This window comes from Oenanthe melanoleuca, chromosome 3 (genome assembly GCF_029582105.1).
Source record: "Oenanthe melanoleuca isolate GR-GAL-2019-014 chromosome 3, OMel1.0, whole genome shotgun sequence".
Lineage (NCBI taxonomy): Eukaryota > Metazoa > Chordata > Aves > Passeriformes > Muscicapidae > Oenanthe > Oenanthe melanoleuca.
The window spans coordinates 838658-856270 of NC_079336.1; the positions used below are offsets into that span (position 1 = coordinate 838658).

The window sequence follows — 17613 nt, forward strand, 5'->3', positions numbered from 1 at the left end:
TCAGGCTGGAGATCAGGGAAAGGTTCTTCCCCCTGGCACTGCCCAGGCTCCCCAGGGAATGAGACCTCCAGGAGAGTTTGGACACCACTCCCAGGGATGCACAGGGTGGGATGGTTGGGGTATCTGTGCAGTTGGACTCCATGATCCCTGTGGGTCCTTTCCAACCCAGAATATTCCATGATTCCATGGTGGTATCGGCAAAGCTCTGCAGAGCCAGCTGCCCTTTCTCCAAGAAATGGCTCTTCCCAGGTCTTTGAGTTCTGCAAGCAAGGTGGGAACACGTGTGGCTGTGGGGAATATTATTGAATATTGTCCCCAGTCCTTGCAAAGAGAGAGGAAAACTTCCCAAGCAATGAAACTTCCCTGAGTTCTTCCAAGCACGGGCATGGAGGCTCCAGAGCCCTTCCCTTGCCTCACTCCAAGCCTTGCATCTGTTCTCTTGTTCCAGGCTCTTTTGGGGATAATGAGATTAAATCAGTCTCTCCTCCTCCTCTAACTGGTGCTTCAAATCCTATTATCTTGTAAAGCATTTGGAATTCTGCCTCCCCAAAATTGCATTAAGCTGAGATGGAAATTCCTTGTGGCTTAGAGTTGCCTCCATATGGCTTTGGGGTTTGTTGCTCCTGTGGCTTTGCTGGTGTGGGGACACAACCTCTGGGGCTGAATCCCAGGGAGATGGACTGACTCTGCACAGGGTACAGAAATCCTTGCCAGGGATGGGATTCACCCAGATGGGAACAAATGCTGTGAGATGGAACCCCAGCGAGACCTGGTGCCCCTTCTTGGTCCTGCTGCCTGTCTTGGGAGGTGCTGCTTTGCCCTTTCCCTCCACTTCTCTGCTTCCAGGGAAACAGGAGAGCTGGAGAGGGTCTGGGGACAAGGGATGGAGGGACAGGGCACAGGGAATGGCTTCAAACTGGAAAAGGGGATTTGGATGGGATCTTGGGCAGGAATTGTTCCCTGGAAGGATGGGGAGGGGAGCTGCCCTGGGTCCCTGGCAGTGTCCAAGGCCAGGTTGGACACTGGGGCTTGCAGCAGCCTAGGACAGTGGAAGGTGTCCCTGCCCATGGCAGGAGGTGGCTCTGGAGTTCCTGGAAGGTTCCTTCCCACCCAAACCACTCTGGGATTCTGTGGTTGGGGTTGGACCGGGGCAGATGCCTGTGCTGGAGCTGGAGGTGTTGTCCCAAGCAGGTGGGTGAGCAGCAGGTTCTGCCCAACCCAGCACCAAGCATGTGTACCAGGAGTTTGGTAGCCTGTGGAATTGTTCTGGGGATTCTTATCAAAGTGTTCTTGGGAGAAGAGGACTTTAGCCAGGGCAATCTGTGTTTGGAAGGGGCTGTGAGAGCAGATAACAGCTCACGCTGCTCTCGAGCCAAATGATGTCAAATTTTAACTTTCTCACTGGAAGTTGTTTCATGCCTTGTCTAGATCTTTGATTTTTATTTCTATTTTTATTTCCCTCACCACAAACACACCCTGAACACCTCAAATGTAAAAGTTGATGGGATGAGGGGTAAGAGCTCTCCCTCCCCATTCCCTGAGCTACATCTGGTGAAATCTCAGCTCCTCAGTGGAGAGGGGCCCTCTGAGACCCATTGTGCTCAATGGGGTGAAGTAGGGATGGAGACTGGGACCAGCAAGGGAGCAGAGGGGTCACACAGAGCAGGTGACACTGTTGGGAGGAGGACCCAGAGCATTTCTCCTCATCCAGGTGGGGCAGAGCAATTAGAAGCAGTTGAAAGGATCAGCATCTTACTCCTTGCCTGTGTCCAGGAGAGCTGGATTGGCATTTCCAAAGGGTGCAGGATTGGTGGGGAGGGGTTACATCAGGGGTCCTGTGGGGGTTCCACACAGGATGGGGCTCAGAAGCTTCCAGATCTCTGGGAGTTGCTGGAGCCTTCCCTAAACGTTGGGTTTTGTTTCCCTTTCCCAGTACAGCGCCGTGGACAGCAACCCCCTGTCCCTGTATGTCATGCATCCCTTCTGGAACGCCGTTGTGAAGGTGAGTCCCTGTCCCCCAGCCCAGCTCACCTCTGTAACACCATCAGCTGCTTCATTTGTGGTGCCACTAACGAGTGAGGGGCTGCCTGCAGCCTGCTCCACATCCCTGAATTCCTGCATCCCAGCCCCACTCTTCCTGCTGCCCCAGGATGCTCCTGGCAGTGTTGTCTAACACCCAGACTGTGCCTGGAGCAGCACCTGCTCCTCAGTCCATATTTTAATGAGTTCATCTGTTCTTTTGCTGCTTTCCCATAGATCTTCCCTACCTGGCTGGCCCCAAATTTGATAACGTTTTCTGGCTTCCTGCTGCTTGTCTTCAACTTCTTCCTCATGGCATACTTCGACCCTGACTTTTATGCTTCTGGTAAGGCTGCATGTTCCTGGTCAGGTGGGAAATCTGTCACCTCCTCTTCTGGGAATTCCAGTGCTCCTTGGTGAGGCCTCTGGGTTTGGGCCTTCCCAAAGTGGCTGGGACAGAGGAGGGGATTGAACTTGCTGGGTTTTGTGACAAGAACTTGTCTGGGTGTGACAGCTTCCCTCTGGTTGCCAGGGAAAGGTGCTCCTGGCAGGCAGCAGGCTGGAGAGAGAGGAGGAAACAGCTGGAATCCTGGGTTGGAATTGGCTCTGCCTGCAGAGCAAACAACCCAGTGCCCTTGTTCGAAAATCTGTCAGGAAAATGTTAGGAAGTGCTACTTCCCTGAAATCAGCAGGTAGAGCCTTGTTTTTCATATCCCAGCTCATTCCCCTCTTGGCAAAACCATCACCACATCAGACTAACAAGGCCCAGTCTGCTTTCTGAGCTTCACTATCACAGCTTTAAACTTTCTAACAGTCCCCATGTTCATCTGTCTGTGAATCCAGTGGTTCACTTGTGTCCCTTTGTGCATGGAGGAGTCCTAGGGAAAGGATTCATGCAGTGTGATAATTCTCAGGAGCTTCTCTGTGTTTTTCTCTCCCTTAGACCCTGCCAGGTCTGGTTTAGGTTGCTCAGGAGAGTTTGTGTAGTTCTTCTAAACTAGATCCATCATCAAAACAGTTACAGGCAAAAATCCTGGTTTCTTGGGGTTGCCTTTATTGGTAGTCAAGTCAAGGCTGTTGAAGGCTCAGGTGGCATCTGTGGCTGTTGGCCAGGATTTGGGCTGGTATGGTCCATGAGCCACGAGAGGAAAAGCTGTCAGTAGCTCAAGGTGAAAACCCTCAGGACATCAGACATCCACAGTCATGGAATCCCAGAATAGTTTGGGTTGAAGGGACCTTAAAGCCCATCCAGTCCCACACTCTGCCAGGGACAGGGACACCTTCCACAATCCCAGGGTGCTCCCAGCCCCAAGATCCCACCCAGCCCTGCCCTCTGGCAGTGGAAGCCATTCCCTGTGTCATGTCCCTCCATCCCTTGTCCCACCCTCTCCAGCTCTCCTGGAGGCCCTTTAGGCCCTGCAAGGGGCTTTAAGAGCACCCTGGAGCCTTCTCTTTTCCAGGCTGGACATCCCCAACTCTCCCAGCCTCTCAAAAACTGCCTTTGGAAGGATGGAGAAACTCATAACCCTTTCACATACACGTTTTGCATGTCCTGCTTGAAGAGAGAATTTTTCCCAGTGCTGGTGAATTTTGTGCCTTCCCTCCTCCTTGGATGGCTGTGCAGTGATGCCCTCCCTCCCCTTGCTGCTGGAAAGGCACCATCCTGCTGCCCTGAGGAAACAGGAGGTCACATTTCACGGGATCATTGTTCCCTCAGGAGATCCTGCTGCACTTGGATGATCTGTGTCTCTCCATGCCCTTCTCAGTGCCCCTTTGGGCTCCCTGATTGCAGCCAGCTCTGCTGGCTCACTGCCTGAGCCGTGCTGCAGGAGGTGGAGGTGCTATTAGGGAAGAGCTCGGTTTCCATTGGCAGGATGGGACTGGAGACTGGGCGGGGAATGCTGGCATGTTCCTGCGGGGGCAGGGAGTTGCCACATCAAAGAGGTTCCACTTGATGCTCTGTGAGCAAGTGGCTGAGAGTGTCCTCTGCACACACTTCCATGGCCTTCAGTGGCACTACAGAACTGGCCCCAGTTCTCAGATCCCATGGCTTTGGAGAGCTGGGAACAAAGGACAAATATATCCTGGAAGGCAAAGTCCTCACTGACATGGCTGTTGTGGGGCAGCTCTGCCATCACATCTTGCAAAGCTCACATCCCAGATTCACTGTTTGTGTGAATAAAATAAAAACAAAATAAACCCTCTGCAAGCACATGCTGAGCTGTCCTGACTTGGGTCTGTCTGATCCCTGCAGCTCCTGATCACCAGCATGTTCCAAATGGCGTGTGGATTGTGGTGGGACTCCTCAACTTCATGGCCTACACATTAGGTAAGAGTTGTCAGGGTCAGCCCCTCGTGCTTTGGTTGTGTTGTCCCCTCCCTGAGCCCACAGGGAGTGTTGGATTCTGCTCTTGCCAGGAGCAGTTTCTGGGAGCTTTACAATCCACATGCACATCTGATCTCCACATCTGCTCTGCAATGTGCAGACAAGGAAGTTGTCCCAGAGCATCTGATCGGAAAGGAGGATACTGGAACTTACTTTGAGATGAACTGTGAAACTCTGCCTTGCGTCTGCTTTAAATAATCAGAGAGTCCCAGAATGGTTTGGGGTGGAAAGGACCTGCAAAATCCTCTAGTTCTATCCCCTGGTACAGGCAGGGACACCTCCCACTATCCCAGACTGCTCCAACCTCCATCCAGCCTGGCCTTGGACACTGCCAGGGATCTAGGGGCATCCTCTGCCAGGGCCTCTCCACTCTCAGAGCCAAGAATTCCTTCCCAATATCCCACCCAAATTTCCCCTTTCCCAGTGGGAAGTCATTCCCTATGTCCTGACCCTCCATACCCTTGTCCCAAGTCCCTCTCCAGCTCTCTTGGACCTTCTTTAGGCACAGGAAAAGGCTGTTTTAAGGAATAGAAAGGAAACACAAGGAAATAAATACAATCTCATCCGACTGTTGCATTTTTCAGCCTCCCATGGAGCAGGGGGTAGGAAGCCCACTCCTTGATCGAGGACGGAGGTGGGGAAATCTGCCGTTCCCTGGCCCTGCTTTGTGAGGAATGTCAGGAAAGCTCCCATGTTTCTCCCCCTTTTCCCAGACGGCGTTGATGGGAAGCAGGCACGCAGGACCAACTCCAGCACCCCCCTGGGAGAGCTCTTTGACCACGGCCTGGACAGCTGGGCCTGCGTGTACTTCGTGGTCACCGTGTACTCCACCTTCGGCCGGGGTTCCACCGGCGTCAGCGTCTTCGTCCTCTACCTCCTGCTCTGGGTGGTCTTGTTTTCCTTCATCCTCTCCCACTGGGAGAAGTATAACACAGGGATTCTCTTCCTGCCCTGGGGATATGACGTCAGCCAGGTGGTGAGTACATGCCCTGAGAAGCTGCTGAGGGGTGCAGTGCTGCCCACTGATGGGTGTAGTGTGGACCCAGAGCCTTGGAAATCATGGAGCCAGTCCATGGAGATGGACTCTCCATGACAAACAAGGTTTGAAGGATGGGCATTGCCTTGGCTCTCCTCTCCCTGGTTCTACCCACTGGAATTGTTGCTTTAAGTAGTTCCCTACATGGTACCAGTGTAGGTAAAGTGAAGCCTGCAAGTTAGGGATGCCTTTTGGCACTACCAGGATCTGGGTCAGAAATTCAGCAGAGGTAATTGCCTTGTTAATTTCTGTTCCTGGAGCAAAGATTCCTGGGGAATTGCCCCTCCAGACCATGGTCCCTGGGCAGTGGGTGTGGAGACTGATGGTGATGAATCCCTTGGGGTGTTGGTGTATCCATCCCTCCTTAAGGAATTCCCTGTAGGAAGCTCTTCCTGAAGAGAACTGGGACCTGGGGATGAGGCAGCTCACCTGGATTTTCTGGAAGTGCCTTCCTCCAGCCCAGGTTGCTCCAAGCTTTGTCCAGCCTGGCCTTGGACACTTCCAGGGACAGGGGAGCCACAGCTTCTCTAGGCAACCACCCTCGTTGTAAAAAATCTTCTTCCTTAGAACTCGTTATATCCATTTATTTATCCTCTGGCTTGTCAGATGCTGGGTGGGAAATAGAATTGAGTTGGAAGAAGCATTCAATTAATGCAGATGCATTAATTGGAATAATCATCTCTCCTACTAAAAGGAGATCGGAGCTGGTCCCTGACTGTACTCTGATCCTTTCTCCCAAAATGTTGCTTAACCCAGGTCTTTGAGCTGCCTGCTGGAGAAAGGCAGGGGTGGAGGGCAGAGCAGCGTGTTCCACCCAGCTTCAGGGGACTATTAAAGCTGAAATAGCCCTGGTGAGCTTCTCCCTATAATCCAGCAGCAGATGGATAAGGAAGAGTCCCTGAGTGACCCCTCCAGGGTCACTGCAGCCTGTGTAAAACCTGTGCTTTGGTCACCTCCAGAGTTCAAGGCTGTGCCAGGGCATCTCTCCTGCAGCTCCTGGTCATATCTCATGGAATTTCATGGATTCTCATGGAATCACTGAGGTTGGAAAAACCCTCTGAAACCATTGAGTCCAGCCATGTCCTCAGCACTGCCAAGGCCACCACTGTCCCGTGTCCCCTAGTGCCACTTCCACGTGGTTTTTATATTCCTCCAAGGATGTGGCTTCACCACCTCCCTGGGCAGCCCCTGCCAAGGCCTGAGCTCCCTTTCCATGGAGAAATTGCTGCTGCTGTCCAACCTGAGCCTGCCCTGGCCCAGCCTGAGCCCATTTCCCCTTGTCCTGTCCCTGTTCCCTGGCAGCACAGCCCGACCCCCCCGGCTGTCCCCTCCTGGCAGGGAGCTGTGCAGAGCCACAAGGTCCCCCTGAGGCTCCTTTTCTCCAGGCTGAGCCCCTTTCCCAGCTCCCTCAGCCTCTCCTGGGGCTCCAGCCCCTTCCCCAGCTCCGTTCCCTTCCCTGGACTCGCTGCAGCCCCTCCAGGGCTCTCCTGTCAGGAGGGGCCCAGAGCTGCCCCCAGCCCCAGCAGTGCCAGCACAGGGGACAGGCACCTCCCAGTCCAACTCACTCACACTTCCTACACCTGGTAACGTGGGGTATTTGTGGATTTGTTTTATTTTTCTCCTTTCCTGCTGGTGGGTAGGACTGAACAGTCATAGCTTAGAGCTGCCTTTCCCTGGTGCTGCCAACCAGGTGCTGCCAGCCCAGGTGCTGCCAGCCTTGCCCATCACATTTCTCACCCCTGCTTGTCCTGTGCTTTCTTTCAGACCATTTCAATTGTCTACATAGTGACAGCCTTTGTGGGAGTTGAGGCCTGGTATGCACCTTTCCTGTTTAATTTCTTATATAGAGACCTATTCACTGCAATGATTATTGGTAAGAAACTCCATGTTGAAGCCTGTCTTTTAACCTGCACCTTTTTCCCAAACCCCTTGCTAATGACCTGCTAACACTGCTCTGTTTGCTGCCCCGGGCTGTTGTTGAAGTGACTAATTGAGGGTGTTCTCACAGCCTGCCCTTTCCCAGCATTTCAAAACAGGGTTGTCTCCTGCAGAGTTGTTCTGGAGAACTGTGCTGACTTCACTCCAGAGGAGCTTAGTTTGTCTTCAGTGAGAGCCTGGGGATAAAGCCAGTGTGATAAACTCAGAATTTCCAGGGGATAAAGCCCAAAGTGTGCAGGGGGTGGTGGGACCTGGCTCTCAGTGGAGCCTCTCCAGCCTTGGGCTGGTTTTGGAGGGTCAGGACACTTTTGTTTTGCTGCTCTGGGGCTCCCTCTCACCCCAGAGCCCAAACACTGTGTGGGAGGGAGGTTGCAGCCACAGAGGTGGGTGGGAGCTCTGTGTTTGGGGATCCTGCCCTCCATCCACCCACCTGAACATTATATCATCATCATCATAAAATTGAAATAAAGGCCCAGCCTTGCTCTCCTGTGGTCAGTCAAAATAACTGCAAAGGGTAGAGCTGAGCTGATGTTCTTCAATTCCATTAATTCACAAGTTCTGCTCAGTTTATTTTCTGTGTCCCTTCAGGTGTTCTTTGTAATTGCTTAATTTTGAGTTAATTGGTGTGTTAAATGTACTTCTTGCACTTGTATCTGGTGGATGTTGCCAGCTTTCCTTTGACAGCTGTGTGACTTGACATGAATAATGGATGTGCTTTTCCTAAATGAGAAACTGAGCCCAATTCCCACACGGGGGAGAGGAGCTGGGTTATTAAAGCAGGAATATTTCCAGCTCTGTTCACACACCTTCTGCTGGATAAACAGGGAAGGAGTTGTGCTGGAACATCATGGGTGGTGTTGATGGTTCTGATTGAGGTCAGGATTTTTCAGTTATTTGGGTGTCTTTTATTGTTTATCCAGTTAAATGTCAACTTCTTGGCAGTGTGGCCACTGGAAATCTTTGCACACAGCCAGAGAAACAGCAAATTGCCTTTGTTGTCAAAATTCTTGTCCCCAGCCATGTCATTTGAGGAGTGTGGACTCATGTCTCATTAGGGTTATGTTATGATTAAGCTTTGTCACTGCTGAAAGCACAAAACTGAGCTCCTTAATGCAGCCCTTTCAAATGGAAATGTCTTCAACTTAGAGCAGACTTTAACTTTTAATTACAGCTTTTGGGCCAGGCTTGGGATCAGCTACTTCCAAATGTGCTGAGCTATTCCTGGGGCACCCTTGGAGCTATTTTTGGTGCAGGGAACTTAAATTAGAGCCCAGCCAGAGCCTCCTGATTGGGGGTGCATGGATTGTCCCCTCTGCCCTGGGGTACTAACATGTCACTTTTCTCTTCCAGTCTGTGCCCTCACTGTGACCCTGCCCATGAGCCTGTACAACTTCTACAAGTGAGTTTGTAGAATCCCAGGAGGGTTTGGGTGGGAAAGGACCTGAAAGTTTACCCAGTGCCACCCCTGCCATGGCAGGGACACTCCCACTGTCCCATTGCTCCAGCCCCAGTGTCCAGCCTGGCCTTGGGCACTGCCAGGGATCCAGGGGCAGCCACAGCTGCTCTGTCACCCTGTGCCAGCCCTGCCCACCCTGCCAGGGAACAATTCCTGCCCAGGATCCCACCCAGCCCTGCCCTCTGGCAGTGGGAGCCATTCCCTGGCTCCTGTCCCTCCATCCTTGTCCCCAGTCCCTCTCCAGCTCTCCTGGATCCCTTCAGGTACTTACTGCAGGCAGCACCAGGGATTTCTCAGTGATTCCATTTATTTTTATTTCTTTGCTTGTGTTTCAGGGCCTATAAAAATAACACCTTGAAGCACCACTCTGTGTACGAAATCCTGCTGCCCCTCGTGTCCCCGGTGTTGCTGTTCCTGCTCTGCACCACCTGGATCTTCCTGTCCCCCACTGACATCCTGGAGGTCCAGCCCAGGCTCTTCTATTTCATGGTTGGAACAGCCTTCGCCAACATCTCTGTAAGAGCTTCTACTTTATGCTTGAAAAACTGGAGAATTGGTTAAATTGAGTTTTCACATGTGCTGTCAGCAGCAAAGTGCTGATGGGAAAGGAGTTCCTGCCTCCTTTATCGGATAAATTTAAAATGGGAGGACTAAATTTTTGGTCAAAATTTAATTTAGCTGCATAGTGGTAGAGCTATGGGATTGTTAGAGTTGGAAAAGCCCTCTGAGACCATCGAGTCCAACTGGCCCCCAGCACTGCCAAGGTCACCCTGGGTGCCATATCCAGAGGGTTTTAAAATCTATCCAGGGATGGGACTCCACCACTGCCCTGGGCCTTTTCTAGTGTTTAACAACCTTTCCATGGAGAAATTGCTGCTGCTGTCCAACCTGAGCCTGCCCTGGCCCAGCCTGAGCCCATTTCCCCTTGTCCTGTCCCTGTTCCCTGGCAGCACAGCCCGACCCCCCCTGGCTGTCCCCTCCTGGCAGGGAGCTGTGCAGAGCCACAAGGTCCCCCTGAGGCTCCTTTTCTCCAGGCTGAGCCCCTTTCCCAGCTCCCTCAGCCTCTCCTGGGGCTTCAGCCCCTTCCCAGCTCCGTTCCCTTCCCTGGACTCGCTGCAGCCCCTCCAGGGCTCTCCTGTCAGGAGGGGCCCAGAGCTGCCCCCAGCACTGGAGGTGTCCCAGCAGTGCCAGCATAGGGGACAGTGACAGATCACACCAGTGACCATCCCCTCTGTTCTGGGGACAATGAGCTGTGGCTCCCAGAGCCCACAGCAGGCTCAGGCTGTGTCCCTGTCCCCTCAGTGCCAGCTGATTGTGTGCCAGATGAGCAGCACTCGGTGCCAGCCCCTCAACTGGATGCTGCTCCCCATCGCGGCCGTGCTGCTGCTGGTGGTGTCTGGGCTGGCTCCTGGCAGTGAAACGCTCCTGCTGTACCTGCTGACTGCCTTCCTCACCCTGGCACACATCCACTACGGAGTGGTCGTGGTAGGTGGCAGCTCCTGGGCTGGGCTGGGCTGTGGCTGGGAGTGGGGCAGAGAAGGGTTCTGTGAGCATGTGGAGTTTGGAGGGAGAGGATTGGGAAGGTTGCACAGGGTTGAAAGGGACTGCACAGGATGTGACAGGGCCTGTCCTTCCCCTGGGGTGTGTCAGAGTTGGAAACCAAGCACAAAATTCTGGAATAGTTTGGATTGGGAGGGACTTGAAAGCTCATCCATGCCAACCCCTGCCATGGCAGGGACACCTCCCACTGTCCCACTGCTCCAGCCCCAGTGTCCAGCCTGGCCTTGGGCACTGCCAGGGATCCAGGGGCAGCCACAGCTGCTCTGTCACCCTGTGCCAGCCCTGCCCACCCTGCCAGGAACAATTCCTGCCCAGGATCCCACCCAGCCCTGCCCTTTGGTAGTGGGAGCCATTCCCTGTCCTGTCCCTCCAGGCCTTGTCCTCAGTCCCTCTCCAGCTCTCCTGGAGCCTTTTCAGGCCCTGCAAGGGGCTGTGAATCTCCCACTGAGGTCTCCAAGGTGCTGGGAGAGCCAGGTTGGAGTGGGGAACATTTTCCTACTGGGGAAAGTGGGAACACAGCAGCTCCAGGGCCTCCCCTGCTGCATGGGCTGTGCACAGATCAGGGATTGGTTCCCTGCTCATGCTCTGCCTGGCTCCCTGAGTTTTGATTAACAGAGAGAACAAACCTGGAGCAGCCCAGAGTCCTGCTGGGAATGCTCTGGGAAACTGCTGAGGAAGGAGGACAAGGGACCACATGTCCCACCTGAAGTGGGGCCACCCTCCTTGGGAAGCTCCTTCTCCTGGGAGCCCCAGTTGTACCCCAGAGCCTGTGGAGTCGAGTCCCAGCTGTAATTACAGCCAAGGAGTAGTAGCCAGGTTGTCTTGTCTTTCCAATTAGTGTAATGAGGCTTCTGTGCAAGACGGATTTGAATTAGTAAGAAGCTTAAATAAATTTGGTCTTGGAATCACAGCTGGAGATGGGGCTGAGCAGGTGGTGTAATCCTCCCAGGAGATTCCCAGTGCTCTGCTCCTCTCTGCTCTGTCTTTCCCTCCCTCTGCCTTTCCAAGGGTCCATCTGTGCCAGCTCCTCTTCCAGGAGGAAAGTCACTTTGAGCTGAAGAGCCTTTAAAGGCTTTGGGATTGGGCCATAATCCCAAACTGTTCTGAATTTGGGAAGAATGATTAGGAATAAAGCCTCTGCCCTGACTGTGTCAAGCTCAGCCTCCTTTTGCAGGCAGTAAATTATCCAGCTCCCACTTTGAATGGATTCAGGAATATTTTATACAGATCTCTGAGATGACCAAATTAATTTAAATAGAATAATAAAGGAGGAGTGTAAAATCCTGCAGGCCTGGGCTCAGCATTCCCAACTCCTGCCCCTGCAGAGGGCAAGAATGGAGGGTGAGCCTGCTCCCAGAAACACCAGACTGTTGTTTGGAAAGGCTGGGAAAGCAGCAGGGCTGCTGCCTGTGGAGCCATTGCCTGGGGACAGGGACAAGGACATGGGCTGGGGTGACGTGGGGAGAGTGAGTGGCAGCGGCTTGGTGGGAACAGGGAGCAGGCCTGGAGCTCTGCCTGCTCTGATGCTCATGTCTGTGGGCTGGGATAACTCCCTGGGATGTGGGATAACCCCTCAGGATCCAGGATAACCCCTTGGTATGTGGGATAACCCCCTGGGATCCAGGATAACCCCCTGGGATGTGGGATAACCCCTCAGGATCCGGGATAACCCCCTGGGATGTGGGATGACTTCTCAGGATCCAGGATGACCCCTCAGGATCCAGGATAACCCCCTGGGATGTGGGATGACTTCTCAGGATCCAGGATAACCCCCCGGGATGTGGGATGACCCCTCAGGATCCAGGATAACCCACTCCACGTCTGCCTCTCCCCAGGTGAGCCAGCTGAGCAGGCACTTCAACATCCGGCCCTTCTCCCTACGGAAACCCACTCCGGACTGACTGGGAGCAGAGGAGGAGAAAATCGGCCTGCGGGCTGCAGAAGGACTGTAAATACCTGCTGCAAATACCTGTAAATACTTCAGCCATCACCACAGATCAAACTATCCTCTGGACAGGGCCAAGGACACGCGGGATCCGCTGCAGCCGGGGCGGGGCTGGGCCGGGGCGGCTCCTGCTGCTCTTCCATCCCTGCAAGCTTCGGGTTTTGGGTGGAGCTGGAGGAGGAGGAGCCTTTCAGGTCGCTGTTACTGTACCTTAGACCAGCTGAATGTTCCCAGAGAAGCCTCTGACTCCGGCCCTTGCTCAGGGAAAGCTGCTTGGGGATGCAAATGCTTTACCTGAGCAAAGCACCTTGGCCTAACACCAAAACCAACACAGCTGATTGCTCCAAGGGCAGGGGGACATCCTGGGGTGGTTCCTGGCTGTCCCCAGTCCTGCTGTCTGGACAGCCCCTGAGCTGGGCTGGTACTTTGGGAGCAGATGGTGACAGTTCTCCCACATTCTGTCCTGCCTTCCTGCTTTTGGGCAAATACTCACTAGCACCTTTGTTGTCTTTTTTTTTTTTTTTTTTTTTTTTTTTTTTTTTTTTTTTTTTTTAATTTTTTTTTCCTCTAAAGAGCGGGGAAAAAAAGACACTCAAAACTTGTAGTTCAATCCTAACTGGGGGGCTTGGAAAATCAGGGCTCAATTTCCTGAGGGAATGGGAATGTGGCTTCTGTAGGTTGGTGGTACCTGGGGCCACATCTCAACATGTTCCTGTGTGTCCATGTGTGTTCCCAGTTTGGGCATGGGGTCTAGGCTATGGAAGGTGGCTGAGACTACAGAGCCAAGCTCTTCCCATTCCTACCAGCATGGATTTGCTCTTATGGCTCCATGGGTCCCTTCCTGCTGCCTGACCCCTCTTCCACAGCCAGGAACAGCCTGGCCCTTCCCAACTGCAATTGCACCGCTGGGAGAAGCACCTGAAGCCCTGTGTTGGTCCTGTTGCACCTTCAGGATGCTCCCAGGAGTGGGAACATTTCCAGATCTCCCTCTCTTTGTCCCCAGCACCCGCGTGTCTCATCTCTTTGTTTACTGTCCACTTGTCAGAGATGTGTTTGTGTTGATTTGGTTTTTTAATTTGTTTTTATAATTGAGTTCGAGTGGGGTGGTGAAGACTGAATGCTGATTTTCTTTCCTGTTGGCTTGATTCAATGAAGACCTGTGCTTGAATGAAGAGTGTAGCTTAAACCCAGGCTCTGGAAAGGCTGCATCCGGAAGCGAACAAGCACAGCTGATTGTGCAGGTGGAACTACCATGGGAACAAAGTCCTCCAGACACTGATTTTGTTGTGCAACGTGGGGCTTCACAGCCTGGTCAGAGCAATCTCCTGCTCTGGGAAACCTTCGATGTGTAACTGATATTTAATGCTTTTTCTTTTGGAAATCGGAATCACTGTCACGCCGATGAGGAGACTGGAAACCCCTGAGGTCGAGCTCGTGAGTTCAGGGGTTGCTTGATCAGCCCTGGGCAGCTCATGGGCAGCCCCTGGTCAGCCCCTGGTCACGGTACAGCCTGTGAGGAGCAAACTGGGCCCTTGCCAGGGCTGCCATCTCTCCTGGGAGGCTCCAGTTCTGCGTGTGCTCACGTGCCCCTGGGGCTGGGAGAGGGGGCAGATGGTTTTCAGAATTTATTTAATAAAGTAGCTTCCTCCAATCCATTTTACTGATGTTGTACAGAAAAAAGAAAACAAAAAACCTCCATGGACAAATGACTTCAGCTGCACCGAGTTTTTGACTCCTGCTATTTCATGAAATAGAATTATGGAGATAAATTTAAGTTCTGCTCGCACAGGAATCAGAGGGAATTTTCATCTGGGACACAGCTTCCTGTGGGATTTGGTCAGATAGCAGAGCTGGGCTGGTAACACTGCACAATGTGGATGTTGGATGATTTTCTGTCTAGTTTTGTGTTTCCCCAATCAGGGAAGAACTGAGCTGTTCCCTCGGGCTTCCAGCTGAACTCTGGGCTCCCAAACCTGGCACTTCCCATGGGCATTGCTGGCCCCTGAGGACTGGGATGCTGCTGAGGCTGGGAGGAATTGTCTTGACTTGGTGTGTAGGAAAAACAACCCTCTCCAAAACTGGAACTGCTTCCTCAGCACAGGCTTTATTTTGGGGGAGTTCTGGCTCTTTGGTGCCTTAAATTTATTGCACCTTGAAAGTAGAAAAAAATCTCCTTAAATCAGCACTGGGTTTTGGGCTAGCTTGTATTTGGTGGGACAAAGATGGAGCACAGCCCATCCCAGTGCCCAGGCAGCTGCTGGGGAGGGGGGTTCTCCTTGGGCTCCAGTGATTTCTGCTCCTGGATTCTGAGAGGGGAATAGAAACAGACCAAACCCTGTGTGGCAGCTGAGAAAAAAACCCTTATATTGTCCACCATGGGTTTAGGTCTTAAGAGTTAAAGTGTTGCTGGGCCACAGCCCCTGAGGGGGATGTTCTGTGCTGGTGGTCACTGGCTCTGTCCTTCCCACGGGGTGTGCTCCTGGGGATGGAGAGGGCAGGTCCTGGCTCTCAGCTCCTCCTGCCTGGTGCCCAAGAGCTGATCTGTGTTGTCTCTTCTTCCAGAGATAGTGTTGAGTCCAAACCTGGGACCCTTCCAGGGATCCAGGGGCAGCCACAGCTGCTCTGGGCACCCTGCCCACCCTGCCAGGGCACAATTCCTTCCCAATATCCCATCCATCCCTGCCCTCTGGCAGAGGGAAGCCATTCCCTGTCCCTCCAGGCTCTTTCCAGCTCTCCTGGAGCCCCTGGTTGGTCACAGTGAAGTTTGACAGCTGCCTTTCCTCATAACCATCATCCACCTGCCCCAAGGCTTTTCCAGAACTGGGAGCAGCTTTCCACTGGAAGTGGGAGGTCCCGAAGCTCTGGGAACACCTTTAAGCTCCTTAAATAGAGTTGGCCTAGTGTCACCTCCTGGCCCATCAAGGATCTGCAGCTGGGAGTCAGAGTTGGTTTGATCTTGGCTCCAGTGAGGCCCCTGAACTCTTGTCCTCCCAGAGCATCCATGCCTACTTCAGATAGAGCTGGAAAGTCCCTAGGGAAGGCATGCTTTCAGAAACCAGCCTTGGCTCCTCCTGATGTTGCCCTTCTCTACCTCTGAGCTGTGTCAAAGCAGTGGCTGAGGTGACAGAGGCTGCTCTTGGTGGGACAAGGACAGGACAGAGGAAATGACCTCAGGCTGTGCCAGGGCAGGCTCAGGTTGGATATTGGCAACAATTCCTGCCTGGAAAGGACTGTCCATCCCTGGCACAGCTGCCCAGGGCAGGGGTGGAGCCCCCATCCCTGGAGGGATTTAAAAGCTCTGTGAATGTGGCACTTGGGGACACGGGACACTGGTGGCCTTGGCAGTGGTGGGGATGGTTTCACTTGATGGGCTCAGAGGCTTTTCCAACCCCAATGATTCCATGCTGACAATGGGAGCTATGCTGACCTCTTTGCCTGTGGAAAAGACTCTGGCCCATCCAGGTGTGCTCAGACCTGGCTGGAGAAGTCCCTAGGCTGGTCTCCAGGGAAGTGGCTGGGCCATCCCTGCCCCAGGAGCAGAAATTCTTGGGGTGATTTGCCCCAGCCCACAGCACCCCAGGAGCCTGTTTGGTCAGAGCTGGTTGAGACCTCGAAGTCTGCCCCCATCCCTCCCTGCCAGCAGAGACAGGACTCTGCTCCTGTCCCTTGGGCTGAAGGGGACACTGATGCTGGCAGTGGCCCACATGGAAGTGCTGTGGTCCCATGGGCCCCAATGGCTTTCCCAGAGTCCAGAGTCTGGGGGTTCAGGTACTGCAGTGGGTGTGAATTCCAGTCTGTTCAATGCTACTGCTGAAATATTTATTGTGTTTAAGCCAAACAGAAAATGAATAAAGTTCAGAAAATAATAAAATTTTCCACACCTTTTACTGTTGTTGGTCTTTTCTTTCTGCTGAACTTGGTGAGGAGGAAAAGGTAGAGCAGGGAATGAGCTGGAGGGCAGCAGGCAGAGATTCAGCAAGAGTGATTTGGGTGAGAAGGGATGTTCAAGAGCATCTCATTCCATGGGCAGGGACACCTCCCACTGTCCCACTGCTCCAGCCCCAGTGTCCAGCCTGGCCTTGGGCACTGCCAGGGATCCAGGGGCAGCCACAGCTGCTCTGTCACCCTGTGCCAGCCCTGCCCACCCTGCCAGGAACAATTCCTGCCCAGGATCCCACCCAGCCCTGCCCTCTGGCAGTGGGAGCCATTCCCTGGCTCCTGTCCCTCCAGGCCTTGTCCCCAGTCCCTCTCTACTCTCTTGGAGCCCCTTTAGGCCCTGCAAGGAGCTCTGCAGATCTCCTGCTGTGCTCTCCAGGCTGCACATCCTCAGCTCTCCCAGCCTGGCTCCAGAGCAGAGGGGCTCAAGCCCTTGGAACGCCTCTGCAGGATGTGCGGGAGCAGCTGGGCTGGGAACTCTTAGAGAAGCACGAGGGACACAGGTGACAGCAGTGACAGCAGTGACAGCAGTGATGGGGTACGGCTGGAGCTGTCCCAAGAGCAGCAGAGGAGGCTGCAGGCTGGTGGCCAGCCTTGAGCTCAAGAGCCCTGCGGCCTCTCCCGTGCCCTGAGCCATACGCTTTCCCCCAGGATAAAGCCTAGGTGTATTTAAGCGATGCTTCCTCCTTCAGCCTCTCCACAGCTTCCCCTAAGCGGATTGCAGCGGTAGGTGTAATGGAATTAAAGGATTGCTAATGACAATGGGTTTCGGCAGCGCACCGGGTGCCGGCGGCGCGGGCTGCTCCCACCTTCTCGGAGCTTCTCCCACCTTCTCGGAGCTGCTTCCACCTTCTCGGAGCTGCCCTCACCTTCCTGGAGCTGCTCCCACCTTCCCGGTGCTGCCCTCACCTTCCTGGAGCTGCCCTCACCTTCCCGGGGCTGCCCTCACCTTCCCGGAGCTGCCCTCACCTTCCTGGTGCTGCCCTCATCTTACTGGTGCTGCCCTCACCTTCCTGGAGCTGCTCTTACCTTCCTGGAGCTGCTCTTACCTTCCTGGAGCTGCTCTCACCTTCCCGGGGCTGCCCTCACCTTCCTGGAGCTGCCCTCACCTTCCTGGAGCTGCCCTCACCTTCCTGGAGCTGCTCTCACCTTCCCGGGGCTGCCCTCACCTTCCTGGTGCTGCCCTCATCTTACTGGTGCTGCCCTCACCTTCCTGGAGCTGCTCTTACCTTCCCGGGGCTGCCCTCACCTTCCCGGGGCTGCCCTCACCTTCTCGGGGCTGCCCTCACCTTCCTGGAGCTGCTCCCACCCTCTCGGAATCTAAGAATCTAATCTAA

At 53.8% G+C, this 17613-nt stretch overlaps 1 protein-coding gene across 2 annotated transcripts in view; it reads left to right on the forward strand.

Annotated features, from left to right (window-relative positions):
* SELENOI (selenoprotein I) overlaps window positions 1–16225 on the forward strand; it is a 28223-nt gene extending 11998 nt beyond the window's left edge. Inside the window, exons 2-10 of one of the 2 annotated variants that reach the window (XM_056486794.1) lie at window positions 1934–2002; window positions 2257–2365; window positions 4274–4348; window positions 5119–5381; window positions 7206–7314; window positions 8730–8778; window positions 9171–9351; window positions 10138–10320; window positions 12231–16225. In XM_056486794.1, the coding sequence (XP_056342769.1) occupies window positions 1934–2002; window positions 2257–2365; window positions 4274–4348; window positions 5119–5381; window positions 7206–7314; window positions 8730–8778; window positions 9171–9351; window positions 10138–10320; window positions 12231–12347 (1155 nt within the window). In that variant the 3' untranslated portion in view covers window positions 12348–16225. The remainder of the gene's footprint in view (window positions 1–1933; window positions 2003–2256; window positions 2366–4273; window positions 4349–5118; window positions 5382–7205; window positions 7315–8729; window positions 8779–9170; window positions 9352–10137; window positions 10321–12230) is intronic. The other variant, XM_056486793.1, reaches the window with a different exon arrangement.
* The last annotated feature ends 1388 nt before the right edge of the window (window positions 16226–17613 follow it).